The following is a 25,855-nucleotide window of genomic DNA, read 5'->3' as shown; positions in this document are numbered from 1 at the left end:
GAAATCTGATAATTAACACTTCATCCTTATAGTACTTGTTTCAGTGGAAACACAATATCTTATATCTAGTGGCAAAAAAGAAAGGGCTTTATTGTCCCAATACTTTAGAGAAGACACTTTATATGCTTTGCACACCTAACATAAAGACCAACAAGATAAACATCTTACAAACACAATTAGACTCAGCACAAGTCTTCATCTGTGCTGGTCACATCGTTAGACAAGATGTATTTAACCTGTGCTGGCCTGACTGATAATTTTGTGGTTTTATGTTATAACTTGCTAGTCTTTCGAAAATCAATGTTCATACCCATTGATTATAACCCCGTTTGTATGGAGAAACCCATTCACTGTTCCATACGCGGTGCTTTTCTTGTCACATTTTTCTATTACATTTTTCTATCACATTTGGTCTTTTATCAGTTACATTTTCAATTCTATCAGTAAATAATATAACATTATATTTCAACCTCTGCGTTGTTTTGCAGAGCCAACGTGACGTATTATCTAGTGGACGGGAAAATTCTTTAAAAATAACAATCATAAGAGCTAGGCAGCCGCCTCGCTAACAGTCTAGTCATCACAGCCGAAACGTTAAAACCTATTTAGCCCGCTGTGTTTTGAACACCACTCTGTCGTATACATTACTGCCTCTTTGCATTTACGTTTTTAATTCTCTAACTGTTCGCTAGATTATTAACATTAAACGCTTTATCTTACATTTCTGACCATGACGTCTGTAAGCTTCTCGTCTACTCCTGGAGAGGTCTGTTGGACGGAGAAAGATGGTCTGTGGCTGAACATTGTTGTGAAAGAGGAGAAGGAAGAAGAGGCTGTCACCGTACAAAATGAAGTAGAGGGTGAGGTTGCCACTGTGAAAGACGTTTTTGGAGTTAAGGAGGAAGGGATGTCTGTCACATTGGAAAAGGAGACCAGACTTCTTAACCCCCGTAAGTAGACTACGTGAGTCCAGGTTAGAGGACTTTTTGAGGTACATTGATTTCATATTTTGTCATTTCAAAAGTATTGGTTAGATTTATAAACATTTCATATACCCGCCTGGGACTGCATAGTTTTTTTAAACAGATATGCATCCACCACAGAAAGCAGGGTTGTCAAAGCTTTGCCAGTGCCCTGTTATTTGTATATTTCAAATGGCCAAAATAATGAACTTAATAATTAACATAGCTGCAAAAACATTATTTTGCCTTTTCACATGTGTATAAAACTCTTTCCCATTCATACATTAATGACATATGTATTCTAGTCTGGCAGTGGTGACATTATACTATTACCAACTTCAAACAGCTGTAAAAAATAACATTTATCTATATTTTAAATGTATTTCTCTGAAATTGAGATGGCACAATGATTGCCAATACGATTCACTTCTTTCCATTACATCCGAGGCATTCAACCCTCTGCTTAGGGAGCCCCGGTATTCATCTACCCAAACTAATTAGACATCAAGTCCTTGATTAGGGAATCAGGTGCCTGTTCAGGAATACATCAACACTGTGAGATGTCTGGGAGTTCATTAGGAGAGGGATGACCTGTTTTACATGAACAGAAATGGAGTGAAAGTTGTGGAGTTATAGGAACCTGGAAATTACAGAGTTTTTTTGTTTGATAGCTTTCATCAATGTGTGTTTTATGTTGCACCTTGTATGCACCTAAAATAATTTATTGGTGAAAAACTATTGTGAAAGACAAACATTCTACTATAAAGGCAGATATATTTTGGAAAAGGTCTAATAATTCAGTGCAAATATTTTACATGTTGCTACTTTACCAGATAATTGTTGAATTTCGTATCTAGCAAATGTATACCATTTACCTGGGCCTCACTTAGGAAACATTCCAGAATCTGCATAAGACAGTGGTAAGGACATATTCGACAAGATAGATTTTTTAAATTTATTTAATTTAAAATAGTGTCACATTCCTTTCTTGAATCGTGAAAGTTGTTGTATTCCAAAAACTCTTCCTGGGATTTCAGATTCCAATTTATAATTGTAGAGGTTCTATTGATTGATGAACAGTTAAAAATAATTCAGAAAGCCTCAGTTGCCCATAACCAGGGTTGGGCACAATTACAAGTTACCTGTCCACATTTGTAATCAGTAATGTAACTATTTGATTACTCAAACTCAACATGTAATCTGATTTACTTTTAGATTACTTTCGTATTAAGAGGCATTGGAAAACAAATAGCAATGTTTGTTTTATTCATGTTCTAAATTGCTTCAAAATATTGTTGAGAAAAAAAAAAATATTGACATGGTTGTATGTAAAAATTAAGATATCCGTAGCTTTTCGTGCATAAACTAAATCTTCAGTAGTCTAAAGATTTGCTCCACAACCAACATTGTCAAAAGTTGCAGAAAACCCCGGCACGCGAATCCACGTGATCACCTGCATAGAAATAAGATTTACCCACGCGAACGTAACCTGCAGTTATTATTGCCACCAGTGATGGATTTTCAAAACGCAAATGAAAGAAATAAACTGTGATTATAAACCTGAATTCTTAGCTTAAAGTAAATGATGTCAGCAGTCAATGATAACCAATGAACAACATTTTCAGAGATTGCAAGCAGAATCACATGGCCTAGCTGTATGGAGGGAGTTTATGTGGCCGTGTCAAATGCAAATAATCATCCTTTGGTAGAGTGCTTCCCAACACACCTTTTCTCCTCAAATGTCGTGTTCAATTCCATATAATGTTTTATCTTGAAGGCACTGCCATGTTACAGCTATCTAACAAATAGTTGCCTAATCTATTAAACAATTCCTGTAAAAGTTATTCAGTGCAACTCGTCCTGGCTGTGTTGTTCGGTGCGCATTTGACAAATATACCTTAACTTGAAAAATATATAACACCAGGTAGGCCTATTGACTATCATTGTTCTGAGAATCATGCATCGAGTAGATAACTAAATAACATTTTATATGACTCGGCTAATATTATCGAAGATATACTCAGTTTTTACCAGCAAACCATCCAACCAAAACCGGAGAAGTTTAAACTAGTGCTTCCTCCATCACTACACTGGTTATGCGCGTCCCCCTTTGCGCACATGATGATCACACACAACTGAGTTGCGCAATTCATATTTTGGTTCAAATTACAATGTTTTTATAACATTAAATAAAAAACTCAGACATGCTACTTGTCAGTATTTCACGCACCTATTCTTTTTCAATTGAAGTAATACAAATGTAATCATACATTTTTTATGAGAAGTTATTGTAACTTAGGTTTGTAGGTGGATTACCCCTTTAAGTACATATCTAAATGTAATAATATACTTTGCACTTCTTTAATTGTATGCTTAAATTCTTTAAATACTCTGCTTTTGACAGGGGACAGAGCAGACTGTCGTCCTGACAGTAGGAAGATTCCTTCCTTGGAGCTAGACCCAGAAACCCCCAAACCAGCAAGACCACACCACTGTTCCCACTGTGGAAAAACTTTTGTTAAATCACATGTCTTGAAGGAGCATGAGAGAATACACACAGGAGAAAAACCTTTTCAATGTTCTCAATGTACAAAGAGTTTTAACGTGTTAGGGAATCTTAAAAGGCATCAAAGAACACACACGGGAGAGAAGTCTTACCACTGCTCTCAGTGTGGAAAGAGTTTTACCCGTTTAGAGAGTATAAAAACACATGAGAGGACACATACAGGAGAGAAGCCTCACCACTGTGCCCGTTGTGGAAAGAGATTTAACCAATTAGTAAACCTAAAGTCACACGAAAGAACGCACACTGGTGAGAAACCTTATGACTGCTCCCAGTGTGGAAACAGCTTTACCCGTTTAAGTAGCCTGAAAATGCATGAGAGAACACACACAGGAGAGAAGCCTTACAACTGCTCCCTGTGTGGAAAGAGTTTTTACAAGTTAGGACACTTGAAATCACATGAAGGAACGCACACAGGAGAAAAGTCTTACCACTGCACCCTGTGTGGGAAGAAGTTCAGCTGGTTACAAAGCCTCAAACATCATCAAAGAATACATACAGGATAGAATTCTTACCATTGTGAAAAAAATGTGGTTGTTGCATCCATTTCAATGTAAAAACTGTACTTCATAACAGCACATTGTCTTTTATAAAATGTAACAATTTTACATCCCACACTTAGGAATCTATTGAACATTTATGAAAAGGTATTAAAATGAATCAAAAACATGTTCAAGTTATAATTCTTGCCAAATATGAAATTATATGCCTTTTGTTTTACTAATTAGTTAATGTGAAAATATACTTTTGTTAAATTAGAGGTGAAAGAATTAAGTTGTCTGATAAAGTAACATTTAATCAAAACAATCATGATTGGCAACTGCATGGGATTCCCAAATGAATTTCAAAGAATCTTGACTCTTTTTTTTTTCTCCTCTTCGTTTTCTTAATGTACCATATGGTTGATTTTGGTTTAGAGCTGACAGTCTGCAATTCAACCATTTGGTCATTTTATAATTTTAAATCCACTAAACTGGAATACAGAGCCAATATGTCGCTGTGTACATACACACGTAGGAGGTGCTCCCTAGAAGAATGCCAGAAGAAACCTCTGGATAAAAAAAAAAGAGATGAAAATACCCCTCAACAAGTAAGGAACATAAGGACCACTTAACTAAGATGCCATTTGATATATTTTTAATATATTATGATAATCTGTTCATGTCTTGTCTGCAATATACTTAACATTTTGTCTGTTCCACTTGAATAAGCATTAAGCATTCTGAATGTGCCACTCCTGGCATGTTGGGACAGCTGACCAAGATGTTGACCAACATTGGTCATCAGCTTTCAGATGAGTGTTGCATTACATTGTCAGACTTCATGTTAACTGAATTACATTACATTTACATTACATAGTCAGACTTCAGACTACACATTGACTGAATGACAAGACATAGTCAGACTTCAGACTACACATTGACTGAATGACAAGACATAGTCAGACTTCAGACTACACATTGACTGAATGACAGGACATAGTCAGAATTCAGACTACACATTGACTGAATGACAAGACAGTCAGATTTCAGACTACACATTGACTGAATGACATGACATGGTCAGATTTCAGACTACACATTGACTGAATGACAAGACATAGTCAGACTTCAGACTACACATTGACTGAATGACAAGACATAGTCAGACTTCAGACTACACATTGACTGAATGACATGACATAGTCAGAATTCAAACTACACATTTACTGAATGACATGACATAGTCAGACTTCAGACTACATATTGACTGAATGACCTTCACAAAACCCTGTGAACAATGGTCACAAAAGGCACTGCATGCTGATGAATAATGCTACTTCCAAATAACTTTACTGAGCATAATTCAGGACTTACTGTTTTATTAGGGGTCTGTACTCTTTCTGATGATCACACAAGTTTGATGCTCAAGGGACCTTTAAGTATCAAGCTTGTACATAGACAAATCAAACTATATCAATTTCAGCTTAACTATTTTAATGTAATTTACATTAAATCCTTAAAAGTTATGAACATCTTTATTTTCTCAACTGTGTTATACGCTCTCAAACGACCGTGGACAGAGCAGCTAACCAAATTATCCGAGATGGAGTTCTATGTTTCAGAGATTACCTACTCCAGTCATAACCCACTCCAGTCAGCAGGTGGCGATGTGCGTCCTGGAGACTATTCTCCCAGAGTGTGACCGATAACGTAGCCGACCGGACACCGCCAGCCACCTCGGCCTGACCTCCGTTTGCTAGGTAGCCGACAAAAACAAACAAATCGGTGCACTTCAGACCTTGTCAGTGTGTATTAGCCGATGTATTTCAAACACACTTATTTAGTATCGAATAGAAATTCAATGGAATTGTATATGAAATAACTGTTTCACAACCAGCTGGATAGTTAAGTAAGCACTATCCTTATTCTCTAATGATAGCAAGCTTGCTAACATCCCGACCATGAACACACAAAGCTACTCACCTCCTGATAAAGAAGAGGTCTGCTGGGCAGAGAAAGAGGGTCTGTGGCTGAACATTGTCGTGAAAGAGGAGAATGAGGAGGAGGAAGTGACTTTACAAACAGAAGTGGAGGACGAGGCTGTTACAGAGACAGAAGATGAAGTCACAGTGAAAGAGGAGGATGTTACGAAGGAGGAAGAGGACCAAGAAAATGAAGAGGATGCCGTTTCTGAATTAAAGGATGACGGAGGAATAACCGTCAGATTGAAAGAGGAGGAGGAAGAGGAGGAGGCTGCAGGTCTGATTATCAGCCGTGAGTACCGTCTTACCAACCGAGCCACACATTGCGGTGGTGTGAATTTGATCTGATGGTACTAGCGCTTACTGACACAAATAAGCGCGAGTGATGACATTTGGTGTTTGGAAAATGGGATGAAAACCAAATATACCTGGGGTTGTTTTGTAAAGTTATAAACTTTGCAAAACAAGATGTAGTGAATAGAAAGCAAATGTCGTCCACTGTGACAGGTAAATCACGGATAGGGTTGACACCATTATGTCAACGGCAAAAATGTCTGCCGTCACACCTCAGTGAACAATCGACTAATTGCATTTTGATCAACGCCTATCTCATCAGTCCATCTCGCTGTAACTAGTGTCATTTTCTGTTTGTTTATTCGCTTGTATATAAGACCTGAGCTGCGGGAATTCCGCGCGCAGCGGGTGCTGCTGCCGGCTGAACGGATTCCAAAAGTCCTTTCTCTCCCACACCGATGCGTGTGGATTCTAAGTTTGTCTGTAGGCTTAAGAAATTGGCAAATAACTGCACCTCAGATTGCAGCCCAAATAAACCACTACTGAAGGACACTAATAAGAAGAGACTTGCTTGGACCAAGAAACACTAGAAACGGACATTATACCGATGGAAATTGGTGCTTTGGTCAGATTTTTGCTTCCAACCGCGGTATCTTCGTGAGATGCAGAGTGGGTGAACAGAGAATCACAACACTTTAAGTGTGTGGTTTCCACGTTGAAGCATGGTGTAAATCACAACACTTAAAGTAGTGTATACGTTCATCTGGTATTAAGGAAGGGAACGAGTCACACAAACTCAAGAGATGTTTTAAATTGGTACATAAAAGGAGGATGTCATGCCTCTTAAACCTATGTTGTTTATTATATTATTACTATTAGTATTGTTATTACTACTATTATTAATCTTATTATATTATTATTAATATTGTTATTACATTATTATTACCCTGTCTGCTTCCAGTTACATTTAACATTGACACTTTTCTAATGATTGAACATATCAATAAAACTGTTTATTGAAGGATCTAGTTAATAAGAAGAGTTTTCAAATGTTCAGGTTTTATTCAGATCTCTGTTTAGTATTTACCTAATTTAATTGTTTTGCTTTTGGCAGAAGAGTCACCAGACTTTCATACAGTTGACAGTTGGAAGAGTCCTTCAGCGGAACCAGACCCAGAGACTTCAAATCCAGCTAGACCATATGGCTGCTCCCACTGTGGGAAGAGTTTTACTAAGTTAAGGAACCGTAAAGAGCATGAGAGGACACACACAGGAGAAAAGCCTTACAACTGCTCTCATTGTGAAAAGAAGTTTTCACGACCACAAAACTTAAAAAAGCATGAGAGAACACACACAGGAGAAAAGCCATTTGGATGTTCCCAGTGTGGAAAGAGTTTTGCCCAGTTAAGTACCTTGAATAGGCATGAAGGTTTACACACAGAATGGAGGAAGACATACCCCTGCGCTCAGTGTGGAAAGAGTTTCACTGAGTTATGGAGCTTGAAGATACACATGAGACAACACACTGGAGAGAAGCCTTACCACTGCTCCCTGTGTGGAAAGACTTTTTCCAAGTTAGGAAATCTGAAGTCACATGAGAAAATGCACAGGGGAGAGAAGTCTTACCACTGCTCTCTTTGTCAAAAAAGTTTTTCTCAATCAAGCGGATTGAAAGAACATGAGAGGACACATACAGGAGAAAAACCTTTCCAGTGCTCCCAGTGTGGGAAGAGATTTACCAGATTAAAGGGCTTGAAGGAGCATGAGAAAACACACACAGGAGAAAAGCCTTTTAAATGTCCCCAGTGTGGAAAGACCTTTTCCCAGCCATGGCATCTGAAAGAACATGAGAGGACACACACAGGAGAAAAGCCTTTTCAATGCCCACAGTGTGGAAAGAGCTTTTCCCAATCAGGGGAGCTTAATAGACATAAGAGAATACACACTGGAGAGAAGCCATTCCAATGTTCCCAGTGTGGAAAGAGTTTTACCCAATCAGGGGACCGAAATAAGCATGAGAGGAAACACACAGGATAAACGCCTTTTCAGTGTTCCTAGAAAGCGTTTTCCAGAATCAGGGGAAAGAAATAAGCATGTAAAAAAGCACTTTAGTGAAGCCCTATTCATTTTAAAGACATTTTCTCAACTAGGCTAATTAAGTTCACAAAATGCTGCAGTAGTTCAGAACGTAGCTAGGTTAAAAATTACAGTTTTTAAGGTGAGGTCATACGCTATGAATGTTGTAAATGCATGAACCTGTTGGAGCGAGTAACTGCTTTAAAGTTCCCAGAGAACAACAGGGTGTTGACCAGGGTTACGCCATAATTCTTTGCTCTCTAGGAGAATTCAGCTCTGACAAAGGGTCATTGCTTCTGTCTACAGTGTTATCTAGTTATTACATAAGTCACATACCAAAAAACATATTGTATGTTAATGTCGTATTAACAACTTTGGTGCTTCTCATCATCATGCCTCTTTAATGGAACATGTTTTTGTCTAAATGGTAATTAAATGTGAAGCGCCACTGGTGGATGTTTATTATACACTGCTCAAAAACATTAAGGCAACATGTAATTATAACAGCAAGTCAGGGATATCAATATTTAGCCATTGTGAATCAATGTCACCTGTTTTGGTGCAAATAAAAGTGACAACAGTTGCAATGGAGAAACAACAGCAAGACATCCCTGAAAAAAGGGAATGGTTTAGCATGTGGTGGCTACAGACAATTGCTCTCTCCTTATCATTCCTGACTGATTCTTCTCTAGTTTTGGTTTTGGTAGTGTCCTTGTCACTACTGGTAGCATGAGGCGGTACCTGCAGCCCATTCAGGTTGCATAGGTAGTCTAGCTCCTCCAAGATGCCACATCCATACGTGCCGTCACAAGAAGGTTTGTCTCCCAGTACAGTCTCAAGAGCATGGAGGAGATACCAGGAGGTGGGCCTTTACAGGAGAGCTGGACAGAAGGGCATGAACCCAGCAGCAGGACCGGTATTTGCTCATTTGTGCGAGGAGAAACAGGAGGAGCACCTGCCAGAGCACTACAAAATGACCTCCAGTGGGCTACTGGTGTACCTTTTTCTGACCAAACTGAGGGTGGCCTGAGGGCCCGACGTCCTCTAGTGGGACCTGTGCTCACAGCTCAACTGGCATTCACCAGAGAACACCAGAATTGGCAGGTCCGCCATTGGCTCCCCGTTATCTTCAAAGATGACAGCAGGTTCACACTGAGCATGTGACACACGTGAAAGAATCTGGAGACCCATGGTGAACATTATGCAGGCTAAAACTTCATCCAGCATGACCAGTTTGGCGGTGGGTCAGTGATGGTCTGGGGAGGCATATCCTTGGAGGGTCGCACAGACCTCCATGTGCAAGCCAACAGTACCCTGACTGTGGTTAGGTACCGGGATGAAATCCTCAGACCCATCGTCAGACCTTATGCTGGTGCAGTGGGCCCTGGGTTCCTCCTGGTCCAGGACAATGCCCGGCCTCATGTGGCCAGAGTGTGTAGGCAGTTCCTGGATGACGAAGGCATTGATGCCACTGACCCTCACGTTCCCCGACCTGAATCCAACAGACTGTCCCCTGATTCTGGAACAGACTGTCCAGGAGCTCACTGATGCCCTGATCCAGGTCTGGGAGGAGATCCCCCAGGACACCACCCACCATCTTATCAGGGGCATGCCCAGACGTTGTCAGGAGTGCATACAGGCACATGGGGGCCATACACACTACTGAGTCACATTGAGTTGGTGATTCTGTTTTCCATTGACCGTTGTTACGTATTTTTTTCTCAATGAATTACACAATGTACAGTAAAGATTTGGATCTTTAATATACAGTTCTGGAAAAAATTAACAGACCACTGTGCCTTTTTCTTTCCTTTCCAAAAAAGTGGAAAACGTACTTTTAGAGGGAGGAACAGAAGCGTTCAATTTGCAGTGGTCTCTTATTAAACCTTCTGTTCTTCACTCAAAACCTTCCTTTTCGACTATTTTGGAAAGCAAAGAAAAAGGTGTAGTGGTCTCTTAATTTTGTCTGGAGCTGAGACCTGATGATTTAAGTGTTCCCTTAATTTTTTTTTGCAATGTATAAATTCATCAGGTTTCACGCCAATATTAGAGCTGTTAATTCTCCTGTTGTCTGTCTGACATTACTGAATGAATGTATAATAGTCCCAATACAGATGTGCAGTAGTCTTATTAGTATATTAAGTATTCGCTAAACAATCAGCACATGCTTCTCTTCATACCTCCCTATATAATAATACAAAAACATCTCATCCCTTGAATGATCTGTAGATCAAGCAAGCGTGTCTTTTATTCCTGGCTGGAAATCCAAGACCTTATAGATCAGAATTGCTGTTGTATACTATGTTGTCTCTTTTGAGCCAGTCAATGTCGTTAAAAAAATACGGTATTTGTTTTAAAGGGGAAAAAATTATCCTAGCTTGTGTTGTATGGGATGCGTTTGTCTGGCTGTGCTTCAGCAAAAACCATTGACCGCGTCCAAAAGACTTTAATGTAATCAGCTGACTGGTCGTGTTGGCTAATCTTATGTGTTGCCTTCTTGTTTACAGCGCTGACTACACTCAGCCAAAAACTTGTCAGAAATTATTTGATTATTACCCTTTTTACATAATTATTAAAATGTTTTGTGCAAACACTTGATGACTTCTGTGCTTTTTATATAACTAAAAAGATTTAACGTGTTGAATTTCGGATTGGTTATGATAAGTATAGCGCCGGTTTAGTAGGTAATGCTAACATTCCGACGATGAGCTCTATAAACTACTTTACCCCGGAGGAAGAGGATTTCTGCTGGACGGGAAAGAGGAGTCTTTGGCTAAACATTACGAAAAATTAAAGGGGATTTCAAATGTTGAGTGAAAAAAGTGAAATAGTGGATAGAGAAATCCCAAGGGGTGAAGAACTTAAGAGTTACGTTCTCGACTGAACGCATGTATTGAATTGTAGGGCTTCATTATTTGATTGTTATGAAACAATTATACATTATTATATTTATGTATTGTGATGTTTTTATTCTAACCGTAAACCTCTTGCCAATAGTTGTGTTGTTTAATTTGTGTAGTCTAGGCTAATGTACAGCTAATGTACAGCTAGGTTAATTTTTGTATAAGACGTTTCTAAAAATGAATGTAAAATATCCCCAAAAGCAAATGTGTAATTGATGTAGAGTTTGCTATAAATGTTAATTAATACCTACTTACGCTTATCTTTGTACGTCTCAATGTAATTATATTTATGTCTTGCCTGGTCTGGTCAGCAGGTGGCGAGATGCGTTTTGTGTGCGATATCCCATTGACGTAAATTGTAATGGACCAGACGTTTCTTCAGAGAAAAACAACAGCTAGGCAGCCACTACATTAGTGTAGTTTTTAAGACATCTGTGTCGTTCTAACTATTTTTAACGGCGTTGTTACATGTTGTATTTACGTTGTAGCAAAGCTAGTTATAATCGGCTGTTTATTTGGCAGATAACAAAGCACAGCAGAAAACACACGTAGCAGAGCAGTCATAACATTCGTCGCGACAAATCTTTTCCTACAATCTTCTTTACATATGTAGTCCCAACATGAGCACTGCAAACTACTCTAATGTCAAGGAAGAGGTCTGCTGGACGGAGAAAGAGGGTCTTTGGCTGAACATTGTCGTGAAAGAAGAGAAGGAAGAAGAGGACGTAACAGTAAACAAAGGAGTTGATACTGTTACAAGGGAAGGAGAGAATGACCAGAACCGAGTAAAAGAGGAGGATATTACTCTGAAAGAGGATGTCACAGTAAAAGAAGAGAACGCTACTGTGAATGAAGAGGATGACGTATTTGGAGTGAAGGAGGGGGAAATAACCGTCACATTGGCGGAGGACGAGCCGGGAGACTTTATTTACACAGGTACGTGCAGTCTTCATCTTCAGAATAAAAGCCCGAGTTATTGGGACAGTTAAGTATTTTTGTTTAATTAGGGGTCGCAAAACATTCATATTACAAGAAAAATAAAGCTGTTTATAACAAAGAAATAAGCTGGCATGACGTCTGTAATTAAACCTGTGAAGTTTCCTTCATGTCTTTGTATTCAATTTAATCCTCTGTTTGTGATTTGCAGGAGAGAGACCAGACATTCACTCTGGCAGCAGGAAGAGTCCTTCAGTAGAACCAGACGCAGAGACTCCCAAACCAGCGAGACGACACCACTGCTCCCAATGTGGAAAGAGTTTTATTACATTTCGGAACTTACAAGAGCATGAGAGGACACACACAGGAGAAAAGCCTTTTCAATGTTCCCAGTGTGGAAAGAATTTTACACAGTTGGGGAACCTGAAATCTCATTGGAGAATACACACAGGAGAGAAGCCATTTCACTGCTCCTACTGTGGAAATAATTTTACTCAGTTAGGTACCCTAAAAGATCATGAGATGACACACACAGGAGAAAAGCCTTTCCATTGCTCCCAGTGTGGAAAGAATTTTAGCCGGTCGAGAAACCTAAAACAGCATGAGAAGACACACACAGGACAGAAGCCTTACCACTGCCCCCAGTGTGGAAAGAAATTTATCCACTCATGGCACCTGAAAAAACATGAGAGGACACGACACACACAGGACAGAAGCCTTAACAGTGCCCTCAGTGTGGACAGAGATGTTTCATGTCTTCTGACCAGAAACACGTGAGAGTTTAAGAAGCTGTGGTCCAACATTTTCTCTGCCAGGCAGGTGGGCAGAGGGCAGGACAAGTCAACAGTCACCTGAAAAATGTCTTTCCCCATAGTGACCCTCAGCAACCAGCCATTTGTCCCACAGAGACTTACAAGACAATGAGCTCTAGATCAAGACCCATACCAACACAGACACCAGTTTAACTAACAAGACAATGAGCTCTAGATCAAGACCCGTCCCGACACAGACACCAGTTTAACTAACAAGACAATGACCTCTGGATCAAGACCCGTCCTGACACAGACACCAGTTTAACTAACAAGACAATGAGCTCTAGATCAAGACCCGTGCCGACACAGACACCAGTTTAACTAACAAGACAATGAGCTCTAGATCAAGACCCGTCCCGACACAGACACCAGTTTAACTAACAAAACAATGAGCTCTAGATCAAGACCGGTCCCGACAGAGACACCAGTTTAACTAACAAGACAATGAGCTCTAGATCAAGACCGTCCCGACACAGACACCAGTTTAACTAACAAGACAATGACCTCTAGATCAAGACCCGTCCCGACACAGACACCAGTTTAACTAACAAGACAATGACCTCTAGATCAAGACCCGTCCCGACACAGACACCAGTTTAACTAACAAGACAATGACCGTCCCGACACAGACACCAGTTTAATTAACTGGATAGATGGAAATGTGTACATTAACTGTAAATTCATATATATGATATGCTCATATCCTTATATAATTACTGTGTATATTTAAGTCTTTGCAGACATTTAGTGGGTTCCGTTCATATGCAGCACCACTACATCATGAAAATTAATGTAAACATTGTTAATGTAAACTACTAATAAATCAACACGTGCATTTCTCTTTATGTTTCAATGTAATAATATTGAATGAAAGACATTCAAAAAAATAATCTCTCCTAATTGATAATTCAACTGCGTTGCCGACTCCAGTCAGTAGGTGGCGTTATGCTTCTTTTTCACGATATGTTGTCAGTGACGTATAACTTATTGGACGGGACGCTTCTTCAATAACAACACAGGCAACCGCCTCGGTAGTGTAGTTTGCTAGCCAACATATAACGTAAACATTGAAGCGCTTTGAAATGTTTTATAGTAGTTAAGCCATTGTGTTTTCAACACATTAATGTATTTTTACTAATTACCCCATTTAATTGTATGTTTACGTTGCTAAAGTTTGCAGGCTTGGCGCCACTAGTCGCGCATGATATTTAACGATAGCTTACTAATATCTCCGACCTTTTCTATATTACGTTTATTTGGCAGGCACAGTGCACAACAAAAACGTACTGAGAAATTATGTGTCCTGCCAGATTCGGCTAATAACGTATTTTCATCGGTTGTCTCACCATGAACTCAAGAAACTTCTTAGAAGGTGGTGGGCCTTCTGAAAAGGAGGTCTGCTGGACGGAGAAAGACGGTCTGTGGCTGAACATTGTCGTGAAAGAGGAGAAGGAAGAGGAGGCTGTCACAATAAACAGAGTAGACGGTGATGCTGTTACAAGGATAGAAGAGAAAGAACCGGCCCTAGTGAAAGAGGAGGATATTACAATAAAAGAAGAGGAAGAGGAGGATGGCGGTTTTGGAGTGAAGGAGGGGGAGATAACGGTCACACTGGAAGAGGAGGAGTCAGGAGATCTGATTAACACCGGCATGTGCATTTTCATATTTGTCATTTAGCAGACGTGCTTGTTAGGAATGAATTACATGGGCAGTTAAGATTAATTGCCTTGCGCAAAGACACAAATAAAAATAATAATAATGGTGTCTGACCTGGGATTTGATTCAGTAACCTGATTATATGCCTTTATTGTGTTTTTTTTTACCGTTATTTAACCAGTTCAGGTCAGTTGAGAACCAATTCTCATCAGTTAACCTGGCCGAAGGCATTTCATTGTTGTGTCAAATAATTTTTGCAGGTTTAAGAGAGCTTTCATGAATAAGCATGATCTTAATTTTAGACTTTGTGTGCCTTTGCAGTTTGATATTGGTGTTTGTCAACATATGGACCAGAGAGGTGTCAATTAAAGTTAAGGAAGTCTTTATGATGCAGAAATATCTGAGAAAAAAAATCTGATTCATATCCACAACAGCAGTTATCGTCTGAAAAAAAAAATGATGCTCAACACTCACAAACCTACGGTTAGTCCAAGGAAGAACTCTACAGCAGATGTACTGGTAGGCCAAGACTCTACAGCAGATGTACTGGTAGGCCAAGACTCTACAGCAGATGTACTGGTAGGCCAAGACTCTACAGCATATGTACTGGTAGGCCAAGACTCTACAGCAGATGTACTGGTAGGCCAAGACTCTACAGCAGATGTACTGGTAGGCCAAGACTCCACAGCAGATGTACTGGTAGGCCAAGACTCTACAGCAGATGTACTGGTAGGCCAAGACTCTACAGCAGATGTACTGGTAGGCCAAGACTCTACAGCAGATGTACTGGTAGGCCAAGACTTTACAGCAGATATACTGGTAGGCCAAGACTTTACAGCAGATGGCCAGAGAGTGCTCACCATAATAAAGAGGTTGAGTCAATGGGTCACAGGTACTGCAAGCAAAGAACATGCAAAAAAAACACTAAATATAATTGCCTAATTTGGAAAATGATCAGCAGTACTTTTGGTGCCCTGAAATATGAGGACATGTTTATAAAGTGTTATTTCTTATATTATAAAAAATAAATATGGATGCAAATAACCTCAAATAAAAGCTGATACTCTATACTTTAACAACCAGCCAACAACTGGATGACATTCTTGATTAAACTTCATTAAAAGACATGTTGTATATTGTTTATTTTTCAATAATGTCTCTGCTTATTATTCTGTGAAATCCTCTGTTTGTGTTCTGCAGGAGAGAGACCACACTCTCACACTGGAAGCAGGAAGAGTCCTTCAGGGGAACCAGACCCAGAGAGCCCAAAACCAGCAAGACGACACCCTTGTTCCCAATGTGGAAAGAGTTTTACTAAGTTTAGAAATTTAAAAGAGCATGAGAGGACACACACAGGAGAAAAGCCTTTCCAGTGTTCCCAGTGTGGAAAGAATTTTACACAGTTGGGGAACCTGAAATCACACTGGAGAATACACACAGGGGAGAAGCCGTTTCACTGCTCCTACTGTGGAAATAGTTTTACTCAGTTGGGTACTCTAAAAGATCATGAGATGACACACACAGGAGAAAAGCCTTTCCATTGCTCCCAGTGTGGAAAGACTTTTAGCCGGTCGAGAAACCTAAAACAGCATGAGAAGACACACACGGGACAGAAGCCTTACCACTGCCCCCAGTGTGGAAAGACATTTATCCACTCATGGCACCTGAAAAAACATGAGAGGACACGACACACACAGGACAGAAGCCTTAACACTGCCCACAGTGTGGACAGAGATGTTTCTGGTCAGAGGACATAAAAAGACCTGAGAGATTTAAAGATGCATTCCTGGACTTTTTCGATAGAACAAGCTTAAATATATATATATATATATATATATATATATACACATACATACATATACACACACAAACACACACAGAGTGGGGAGAACAAGTATTTGATAACCTGCAAAATCAGTGTATCCCACTTAAAAAGCATGTAGAAGTCTGTCATTTTTATCATAGGTACACTTCAACTGTGAGTGACGGAATCTAAAACAAAAATCCAGAAAATCACATTGTATGAAGTAATTAATTTGCATTTTATTGCATGACATAAGTATTTGATACATCAAAAAAGCAGAACTTAATATTTGGTACAGAAACCTTTGTTTGCAATTACAGAGATCATACGTTTCCTGTAGTTCTTGACCAGGTTTGCACACATTGCAGCAGGGATTTTGGCCCACTCCTCCATACAGACCTTCTCCAGATCCTTCAGGTTTCGGGGCTATCGCTGAGCAGTACAGACTTCCAGCTCCCTCCAAAGATTTTCTATTGGGTCCAGGTCTGGAGACTGGCTAGGCCACTCCAGGACCTTGAGATGCTTCTTAGTTGCCCTGGCTGTGTGTTTCGGGTCATTGTCATGCTGGAAGGCCCAGGCATGACCCATCTTCAATGCTCTTACTGAGGGAAGGAGGTTGTTGGCCAAGATCTTGCGATACATGGCCACATCCATCCTCCCCTCAATACGATGCAGTCGTCCTGTTTACTTTGCAGAAAAGCATCCCCAAAGAATGATGTTTCCACCTCCATGCTTCACGGTTGGGATGGTGTTCTTGGAGTTGTACTCATCCTTCTTCCTCCAAACACGGCGAGTGGAGTTTAGACCAAAAAGCTCTATTTTTGTCTCATCAGACCACATGACCTTCTCCCATTCCTCCTCTGGATCATCCAGATGGTCATTGGCAAACTTCAGATGGGCCTGGACATGCGCTGGCTTGAGCAGGGGCACCTTGCGTGCGCTGCAGCATTTTAATCCATGACGGCATAGTGTGTTACTTATGGTTTTCTTTGAGACTGTGGTCCCAGCTCTCTTCAGGTCATCGACCAGGTCCTACCATGTAGTTCTGGGCTGATCCCTCACCTTCCTCATGATCATTGATGCCCCACGAGGTGAGATCTTGCATGGAGCCCCAGACCAAAGGAGATTGACCGTCATCTTGAACTTCTTCCATTTTCTAATAATTGCGCCAACAGTTGTTGCCTTCTCACCAAGCTGCTTGCCTATTGTAGTGTAGCCCAGCCTTGTGCAGGTCTACAATTTTATCCCTGATGTCTATACACAGCTCTCTGGTCTTGGCCATTGTGAAGAGGTTGGAGTCAGTTTGATTGAGTGTGTGGAGAGGTGTCTTTTATACAGGTAACAAGTTCAAACTGGTGCAGTTAATACAATGAGTGGAGAACAGGAGGGCTTCTTAAAGAAAAACGAACAGGTCTGTGAGAGCCGGAATTCTTACTGGTTGCTAGGTGATCAAATACTTATGTCATGTAATAAAATGCTAATTCATTATTTAAAAATCATACAATGTGATTTTCTGGATTTTTGTTTTAGATTCCGTCTCTCACAGTTGAAGTGTACGTATGATAAAAATGATACAAAAACCTCTACATGCTTTGTAAGTAGGAAAACCTGCAAAATTGGCAGTGTATCAAATACTTGTTCTCCCCCCTGTATGTGTGTGTGTGTGTATATATATATATATATATATATATATATATATATATATATATATATGCTGGATGTGTAATATTTTATTTGTGTATAATCTATAATTTGAGCCATACATTGTTGCCAATTATTTTCTCACTGATATGTGTCTTTATCTTATGAAAGTTATAATCTTAAATTCATAACAAATAAAATTAGTTCTGGAATATAGACTTCCAATAACAATTTAATCTAATCCACAAGAATCTAGAGGATAATTTAAGAAAAGAACCAGAGTCCATCTGTACATTCCTCAGTGGCTACAGAGGAGATGCAGTTAGTAGCTTTGTCTGCAGGAGAGCAAACCTTTGCTTTATATTAGAGACATTTTAGCAGACATTTGTAGGGATTGCATTCAGACATGTGGGCTCCGTTGGATGTTATATTTGAATGTGGAAGGCACTATGTAACGGATTGTGGATCGGATTGAATCCAGGCATAACTGTATAATACTTTCATAATTGTATTAACATACTGTCATTTTAAAAATGTATAATTATTTTAGTAATTCAAGTTAGTATTTGATCAGACTAATACCTTCAAAAGTCTCTCATATCTTAAATGTATTGAAGTTTGAATGGTTGTCATCATTTACGAGTCAGAATATTTGGAAGAAAAAATGTCGGTTATTTTAAGCTGTAGGACCATGAAATAACATGAATCATTCAAGACCGCGTCCAACCACCTCAATTGGCGGACAGGGGTCTGGATCCAGGGGAGGGTCAATGAGGACCGAACAGCAATAATTTTATACAAAATTAATACATTCTATTGACAACTTAACGGTGCACCTCAACTAGTATTCCGCCAGCAGCACCAACGATGACGCCACAATCGTATGGTAATGAGAAGGGGAAAAAAGTACCCATGATCATATATTGCATGTGTTAAATCTAAAGATAGTAAATTGTACATTATTTTCAAATAAATGCAAAGACCAATTAATGGAAATATATATCTATATATAGGTCTTTTAAAAAAGCATTTTTAAGAACAATATTAAAGTAGAATAGGTACAGACCAGTGTGTTAAATACATGGCCGTATAACCAAAAAAACGACACTGTGAAGTGGAACATTGATTTCATGGGGTAAAATTGACGGCGTGGCTAACAGCACATTTACTCTCCCACTTATTTGATGGTCACGTGTCGCCACGGCATATGGGAAAGCCCTCTTGGAGGCCAAAACAATCTCCTTCTATTGCCCTCAATCGACAACTCTTAATACTTTTACTAGTTGTACTTATACTAAATGCCATATAGTTGCAGGTCCATTGCGCTAACCGCATATATATTGTATTTGCAATCGTATCTGAATGTAATCAGTTTAATGAATGACGTGATCTGTTTTCATCTGCACCGATGCAACCAACTCCAATGAGACCAGAAGGCACGCAAGATGGCGACCGGTGAGAAGGTAGTTTTGAGATGCTGAGGATAAAAGTTTGTTCCTTCACCTCATATCGTTCTTTTTGTTTTATAAATTGACCACTCCGACATCTGAATGTAAGATTTTAATATTTACCAGACAATTAACACGGAAAGTTGCTGTAAATTGATTTTGAACTTTATAATTAACCCGGAGAGACTGCACTGAATGGTGGAAAAACGAGAGAGGGAGAGTAAGTCAAAAAGAAAAGCCTAACAAAGTCGCTGACAAAGATGAAGGATAAAGATGATGAAATGCAAGTTTGCAGCACTGACATTCAAACAGAGCACTCGTATGTAGTGCAAGGCATCACAGTTTCTTTACCGGATTCAACGCCTAGCACTCCTGATCCGAAGAAAAGTAAAAATGAACCGTCTCTGTCTGAAATTCAAGAAAACATCATGCGTTGCATTAATGAAAGAGTCAACGGATTAGAGGAGCTCTTAAGAGCAAATACGGTGAGCATTGAAGCTTTGAAGAAAACTACGGAATTCCTCTTCAATGAAGTAAAGGATGTCAAAGATGAGGTGAAAATTTTGAAAAAGGACACGAAGGCGATGCATGAGGTCAGTGATGCGCATAGCAAGAAAATGTCAGAGTTCGATTCCAGACTTAACGAGGTAGAAAGGTACAAAAGAAGATGGAATTTGAGATTGTACGGTCTGACTGAGCAGACCGGTGAGGATGTAAAGGCGCAAGTGGTGGATATCTGTTGTGCAATTCTTCCAGAGCTAACCACCAAAATACAACAAGATGTAGACACAGTACACCGACTCTGAAGAAAACTTGATGGAAACGTCACGAGAGGGAGAATCGTCATCATCCAATTTGTGTCCAGATCCGTACGTGATATGCTTTGGAAAGCGGCGAAAACCAGTACCTACCTGAGGTCCAAGGAGTTACGGTTTGGAGAAGATTTGACTACTATGGACAAAGCCATACGCAGACAACTGTGGCCAAAAGTGGAGGCTGCTCGGCAGGTAGGAAAGAAGGCTTACTTCGTCGGCGTACGAGCCTTCGTTGATGGAAAGGAAATACCTCCCTAAGGTTTTGTATATGATTACGCGCATAATTCTTGATAAAGAACTGCACATGGACACAATTCTGCACGTGTTAGTATACGGTTACAAGTGCAGTTATAATCTGGATGGAATTTTGTGACATTTACGACGGAATATTTCTGTCAGTTTACGGCCAGAATGGATCCAAGTTAACTGAAATACTACGATATATTCCACTTGCAAGTTGTGCTGCATAGTTTTCGAAAGGTTTGATTTAGTTCAAGTAATATTAAGGTCAATTTGGGTTGTAAGTTCTACTTTTGAGGTGTAGGAACATGTTTTGTTTCATATTTGTTAAATCTTAAATTGCTAATATAGCATACTGGTATCTTTGTCATTTTTATCTTTAAATGTCAGGGGAATTCGAGATTTGCTGAAAAGGAAAGCAGTTTTTTTGTTTTGCAGGAAATGTAAATGTGATTTTTATTTAAGAAACACACGCATCTTTGTCAGATCATAATTTTTGGAAGAGCCAATGGGGAGATGATTTATGGATGTCATATGGGAGTAATCGATCAGCTGGCGTTGCAGTATTAAAAGGTACATTTAAGGGGAAAATAATTAAAACCAAAATGCATGATTCAGGTCGATGGGTGATACTGGTTATAGAAAAGAATGCTGAAATTTTTATTTTGGGGAATATTATAATTCACCAAGACAAGGTTTGATAACTTTATTACCAAAGCCCAATAAGGATATATTATTTTTAGAGAATTGGCGTCCAATTACCCTAATCAATAACGATGCAAAAAATTTTGCACGAATATTTGCAGAAAGATTGAAGAACTGTCTTGATCCCATAACTGATGAATGTCAATCAGGATTTATGAAAGGTTGTCACATCTGTAATAATATTAGGCTCATTTTGGATTTAATTGACTACAGTGAATTTATTACAGATAATAGTATTGTTTTATTTGTGGATTTCTTTAAAGCATTTGATACTATCGATCATAATTTTATGTTGGAGACCTTAAATTATTTTGGATTTGGAGTATACTTTAAAAAAGCTATTAAAACACTGTACAATGACTGTAACAGCTCAGTTAAGTTATCATATGGAACGTCATCCAGATTTAAAATCAATAGAGGTATACGACAAGGCTGTCCCATTTCGCCATTTCTTTTCTTACTTGTAACACAAACCATGGCCATACACATTAAAAGAGATGCATTTTGTGGTATTAGACTTTTGGAGAAAGAGTTAAAATGTTCTCAATTAGCGGACGACACTGCTATTTTTTTAAAAAGTGAAACTGAAGTTAAAAAAGCTATTGAGTGCCTTAATATTTTCTCTTCTGTATCTGGTTTATGTTTAAACATAAAAAAATGTGTGTTATTCCCCTTGAAAACATGTAATCATAACAACATTCTTGGTATTCCAGTAAAGGAGGTAGTAGATTATTGAGGTATTAAGATCTGTAAAGACCAAAAAGAGAGAAATCTTTTAAATTTTACACCAATTATTAGGAAAATTAAACAAAAATGTAATTCATGGTTAATGAGAGATCTTTCATTAAAAGGAAGAATATTATTATCCAAAACTGAAGGATTGTCACGCTTGGTGTATACAGCTCTTGCATTAGATATTCCACAATCAGTTATAAAAGAGGTGGATACTGTTTTGTTCAATTTCATTTGGAAGAACAGACCACATTATTTAAAAAAAACTATTTTATGCAATCCAATTGAGGATGGTGGTCTTAATGTACTTGACTTTAATACTGCTAATTGTGTATTTAAGAACAAGTGGATAAAGAACTACTTGAACTCTAAAAGCAAAATTTGGAATATTATGCCTGAGTTCATTTTTGATAAACTGGGGGGCTTAGAATTTTTTTTGAGGTGTAATTTTGATGTAAATAAGATTCCGATAAAGCTTTCTTCTTTTCATGAACAGGTTTTTCTATTATGGATGCTCATTTATAAGCATAATTTTTCTCCACACAAATCTGTCATTTGGAACAACAAATATATTACATTTAAAAATAAATCTTTATTTTACAAAAAGTGGTACAATAATGGTATAATTTTGGTCAGACAGTTATTTAAGAATAGTGGATATCTTTTTAATTATTGCGAATTCCTTAACTATTATAAGATCCCTGTAACGGCTAAGGAATTTGCAGTAGTATTTGATGCTGTTCCTAGTGGCCTCATTCAACTTTTATCAGGCAATGTATCTTCTGAAGCTATCCCCATATATATTAATAAACAGTTAAGTATTGATGGTGTGAACATTATAGAAAAAAAATGTAATAACTTTTATATTAGAGAATTATGTAGAATTGCATTAGTGCCTAAATGCAAACCTTTTTGGAACTCAATGTATAGTCAGATTGAATGGAAGGAGGTCTGGAACTTACCCAATAAATACTGTCTGACCAATAAAGTTAAAGAAATTACATATAAGATTATTCACTTGATTTATCCAGTGAGACAAGTAGTCTCAAGATGTTTTAGAGACATGGAAATTACATGCAGCTTTTGTAATACAGAAGAAGAATCAATAAAACATTTATTCTTTGAATGTGTATTTACCCAATTGTTTTGGATTGAGGTTGAATATCTTATATTTAAATTTACAAAATTAAAGATTCAACTATCTGGTAAAGATATTTTTTTGTTATACAAAAATGAGAATGTGGAGCAAAATGTTGTTGTTAGCTTGATCATTATGTATGGAAAATACCATATACACAAGCAGAAATGGACAAATAATAAACCTAACATCATATTATTTAAAATTGAACTTAAACATTATATTGAAGCCCTAAAAGAAGCAAGAAATAAAAAAGCAAAACGGATGTATAGAATTTTTGAATCCTTTTCTGTGTAAATTTTTATTATTTTTTCCCCTGTGTAATTTTATTTTATTTATTTTTATTTATTTTTCTTTGTTGTTGTTCTGAATAAAAAAAAAAAAAAAAAATACAACTCCAATGATCTGGCTAACGCGTTAGTGAGGCTAGCTAAACATCTCTTGTTAAACATCTAAATATGTTTGCAAATATTTGCTAAAATATTTCAAAAAACTAAAATCCATAGATTGTAGCCCATCCTCCCTAGTGACCGAATAGACCACTTTTGTTGTCACGGCACACTTTTTGTAGACGCTATTGAATTTATAAGGACAATCTCAAATATTAGCTAAAATATTTCAAAAAACTAAAACCCATAGATTTTAGCCCATCCTCCCCCGAGTCCGAATATACTACTTTTGTTGTCATGGCACACTTTATGTAGACGCTATTGAATTTTAATATCATTATAAAAAAATTATTTTGAAAAAACAAAAATATATAAAACATTCTTGATTGATAGATTGAAAAGTGTGGATTGTAGTTCACCTTCACCTGATTAATAACCCATACTTTTTTCGTTGTCCTAATTTAGTTGGTTTTGACGGGCGAATATGAATGTCCATAATAAAACTAACTTTACCTCGCTGCAGTTTGCTTAAGGGGATGGATTCTCCACAAGTTGTATGTGCACATCCTCAAAGTTCAGCTCCCGCAGGGTGTCGCTTGTTTTTAACGAAATATACAACCCTGCGGGTGCTGTATATGGGTCACAAGTGCCTAAAACTTCAAGTTTGTTTGCGTACCTTTGTATGGCATGTTTTGTGAGATGAGCTAAACAATCATGGGCTGTAAAGGTGTAACATTTTTACTCCTCTGACATAGTATAATGTGGTACCTTTAGGCACAGACTGAAGAGCAAACGAGTTGGATATTGTAATTTCCAACAGATTTGTAACACAATTCCTCAACAAGTGTGAGATACGCTTACCACGCCGACAAATTCTTAACGGATAAATGACGACCTTCGCGTCTGTTTATCGAGTGGTTAGAGTATAACACCGAAACGCATGACAGTTTTTGAAAATGTCCGAAGCTTCGTCAGCAGCAGAGTGGCGCAGCGGAAGCGTGCTGGGCCCATAACCCAGAGGTCGATGGATCGAAACCATCCTCTGCTAGGTGACTTTTGCCCTTCCATTTAATACATTCCAGCTTTAAAATGTACCCAGTACACGATAGTACTATTTTGTATCGTCTTCTTGTTTGTAATTCTAATGAATACTTGCAACAACGATTATATAGCCTATAGCCATATAGCCTGTTCAAAATATATTTTCTAAAACTGTTAGAACTTTTAGAATGTTAGCCATAGGGTCCAGCGTAGATTACAAACTAGAAAACGCATTATGAAACGAAAATGCAAATTAATTATAAGTGACTGACAACATATGAAAACTATCCTGGATAGGTAATTGAGTAAAATATATTTTCATAAACTGCTCTACCATGTTCGTTCAGTAGATGGCGCTGTCTTTCATTAGTTATTGTTGGGTGACGTAAAATACACTCGACAAAGGGATCTTCGACCAAAACAGTACTGTTACTGATTCATGCATCACAGTAATCCTCTGGGCCAAGTAAAACACAAAGTGTGTTCAATAACCCAAGTGTAAAAACCACCTCGTGTCTTTACTGATAATCAGCTGTTGAGGCGTCTGTTTCTCTAACTGGACAATAATGTTATTTGTCCTGGACAAATACATTGGTACACTGATGTATTTGTCCTCTTGCTCAGTTATGCACTGGGACTTATTTCTATTCTGGTTAGAGCCATACGTTTTCAGCGGTGCTAACATAATCGCAAAATCTACAGCCTTTTGATATGATAAACCTGAATTAGCAAACACAACGTGCCATTGGAACACAGGAGTTATGGTTGCTGATAATGGGCCTCTGTACACCTAGGCAGATATTCCATTGAAAACATTCTGTTTCCTACTACAATAGTAATTTACAACATTTACAATGCCTACACTATATTTCTGATCAATTTGAAGAATTTGCTATTCTTTCAAAAACAAGGACATTTCTACATGACCCCAAACTTACAAATGGTAGTGTATATCACAAATTGCTCATACTCTCACAATTTAATCAAGGGATTAGTAAAAGCTCAACATGCAGCTTTGATCTTTATCTCCAGTCAGTTGTTTCTTGGATTCACCTCGTTCAATTATGAGAATAATTATTAAATATTCCAGAATGTCTAGATTCAGAGCATTACTAAACATTCCAAAATGTCAACAATTAGAACATTACTAAACATTTCAGTCATTAGAATAAAAGCAGAATTCTGATATCAGTGCCAAAAGTTAAAGATTATACTTATTTTTTATTAACCAAACTA

The 25,855-nt window shown here is 38.3% G+C and overlaps 4 protein-coding genes, 1 long non-coding RNA gene and 1 other non-coding gene across 8 annotated transcripts; 5 read left to right on the top strand and 1 right to left on the bottom strand.

Moving 5' to 3' along the window:
• The first annotated feature begins 526 nt into the window (after positions 1-526).
• LOC106023788 (zinc finger protein 239-like) lies at positions 527-4,194 on the top strand. The gene is made up of 2 exons (XM_013131573.4): positions 527-950; positions 3,367-4,194. The coding sequence occupies exons 1-2, from the start codon at positions 731-733 to the stop codon at positions 4,029-4,031; spliced, it is 885 nt and encodes a 294-aa protein (XP_012987027.2). The 5' UTR covers positions 527-730; the 3' UTR covers positions 4,032-4,194.
• A 451-nt stretch (positions 4,195-4,645) lies between these two features.
• LOC117594849 lies at positions 4,646-6,106 on the bottom strand. Its single transcript, XR_004576109.1, has 2 exons — positions 5,991-6,106; positions 4,646-5,763 (listed from the first exon to the last, which is right to left on the bottom strand). It is a non-coding gene; the product is annotated as an uncharacterized LOC117594849 (long non-coding RNA).
• On the top strand, positions 5,774-9,057 carry LOC105009203 (zinc finger protein 883-like). 2 transcript variants are annotated; one of them, XM_029122135.2, is made up of 2 exons: positions 5,774-6,281; positions 7,401-9,057. In XM_029122135.2, the coding sequence occupies exons 1-2, from the start codon at positions 5,969-5,971 to the stop codon at positions 8,318-8,320; spliced, it is 1,233 nt and encodes a 410-aa protein (XP_028977968.1). In that variant the 5' UTR covers positions 5,774-5,968; the 3' UTR covers positions 8,321-9,057. The 2 variants fall into 2 exon arrangements, with proteins under 2 accessions (XP_028977968.1, XP_010866927.1); XM_010868625.3 differs by having other exon boundaries at positions 7,398-9,057.
• A 2,456-nt stretch (positions 9,058-11,513) lies between these two features.
• On the top strand, positions 11,514-13,002 carry LOC105009206 (zinc finger and SCAN domain-containing protein 21-like). Its single transcript, XM_034294053.1, has 2 exons — positions 11,514-12,198; positions 12,410-13,002. Exons 1-2 carry the CDS (start codon positions 11,883-11,885, stop codon positions 12,973-12,975), a joined length of 882 nt encoding a protein of 293 aa, XP_034149944.1. The 5' UTR covers positions 11,514-11,882; the 3' UTR covers positions 12,976-13,002.
• Positions 13,003-14,008: 1,006 nt separating this feature from the next.
• On the top strand, positions 14,009-16,506 carry LOC117594848 (gastrula zinc finger protein XlCGF7.1-like). Of its 2 annotated transcripts, none has more exons than XM_034294054.1 (2): positions 14,009-14,658; positions 15,867-16,506. In XM_034294054.1, exons 1-2 carry the CDS (start codon positions 14,358-14,360, stop codon positions 16,421-16,423), a joined length of 858 nt encoding a protein of 285 aa, XP_034149945.1. In that variant the 5' UTR covers positions 14,009-14,357; the 3' UTR covers positions 16,424-16,506. The 2 variants fall into 2 exon arrangements, with proteins under 2 accessions (XP_034149945.1, XP_034149946.1); XM_034294055.1 differs by lacking the exon at positions 15,867-16,506 and adding an exon at positions 14,988-15,251.
• An 8,048-nt stretch (positions 16,507-24,554) lies between these two features.
• Positions 24,555-24,626, top strand: trnam-cau. The gene has a single exon. It is a non-coding gene; the product is annotated as a tRNA-Met (tRNA).
• The last annotated feature ends 1,229 nt before the right edge of the window (positions 24,627-25,855 follow it).

Source organism: Esox lucius, chromosome 9, assembly GCF_011004845.1.
Source record: "Esox lucius isolate fEsoLuc1 chromosome 9, fEsoLuc1.pri, whole genome shotgun sequence".
Taxonomy (NCBI): Eukaryota; Metazoa; Chordata; class Actinopteri; order Esociformes; family Esocidae; genus Esox; species Esox lucius.
This window is presented reverse-complemented; position numbering and strand designations above follow the sequence as displayed.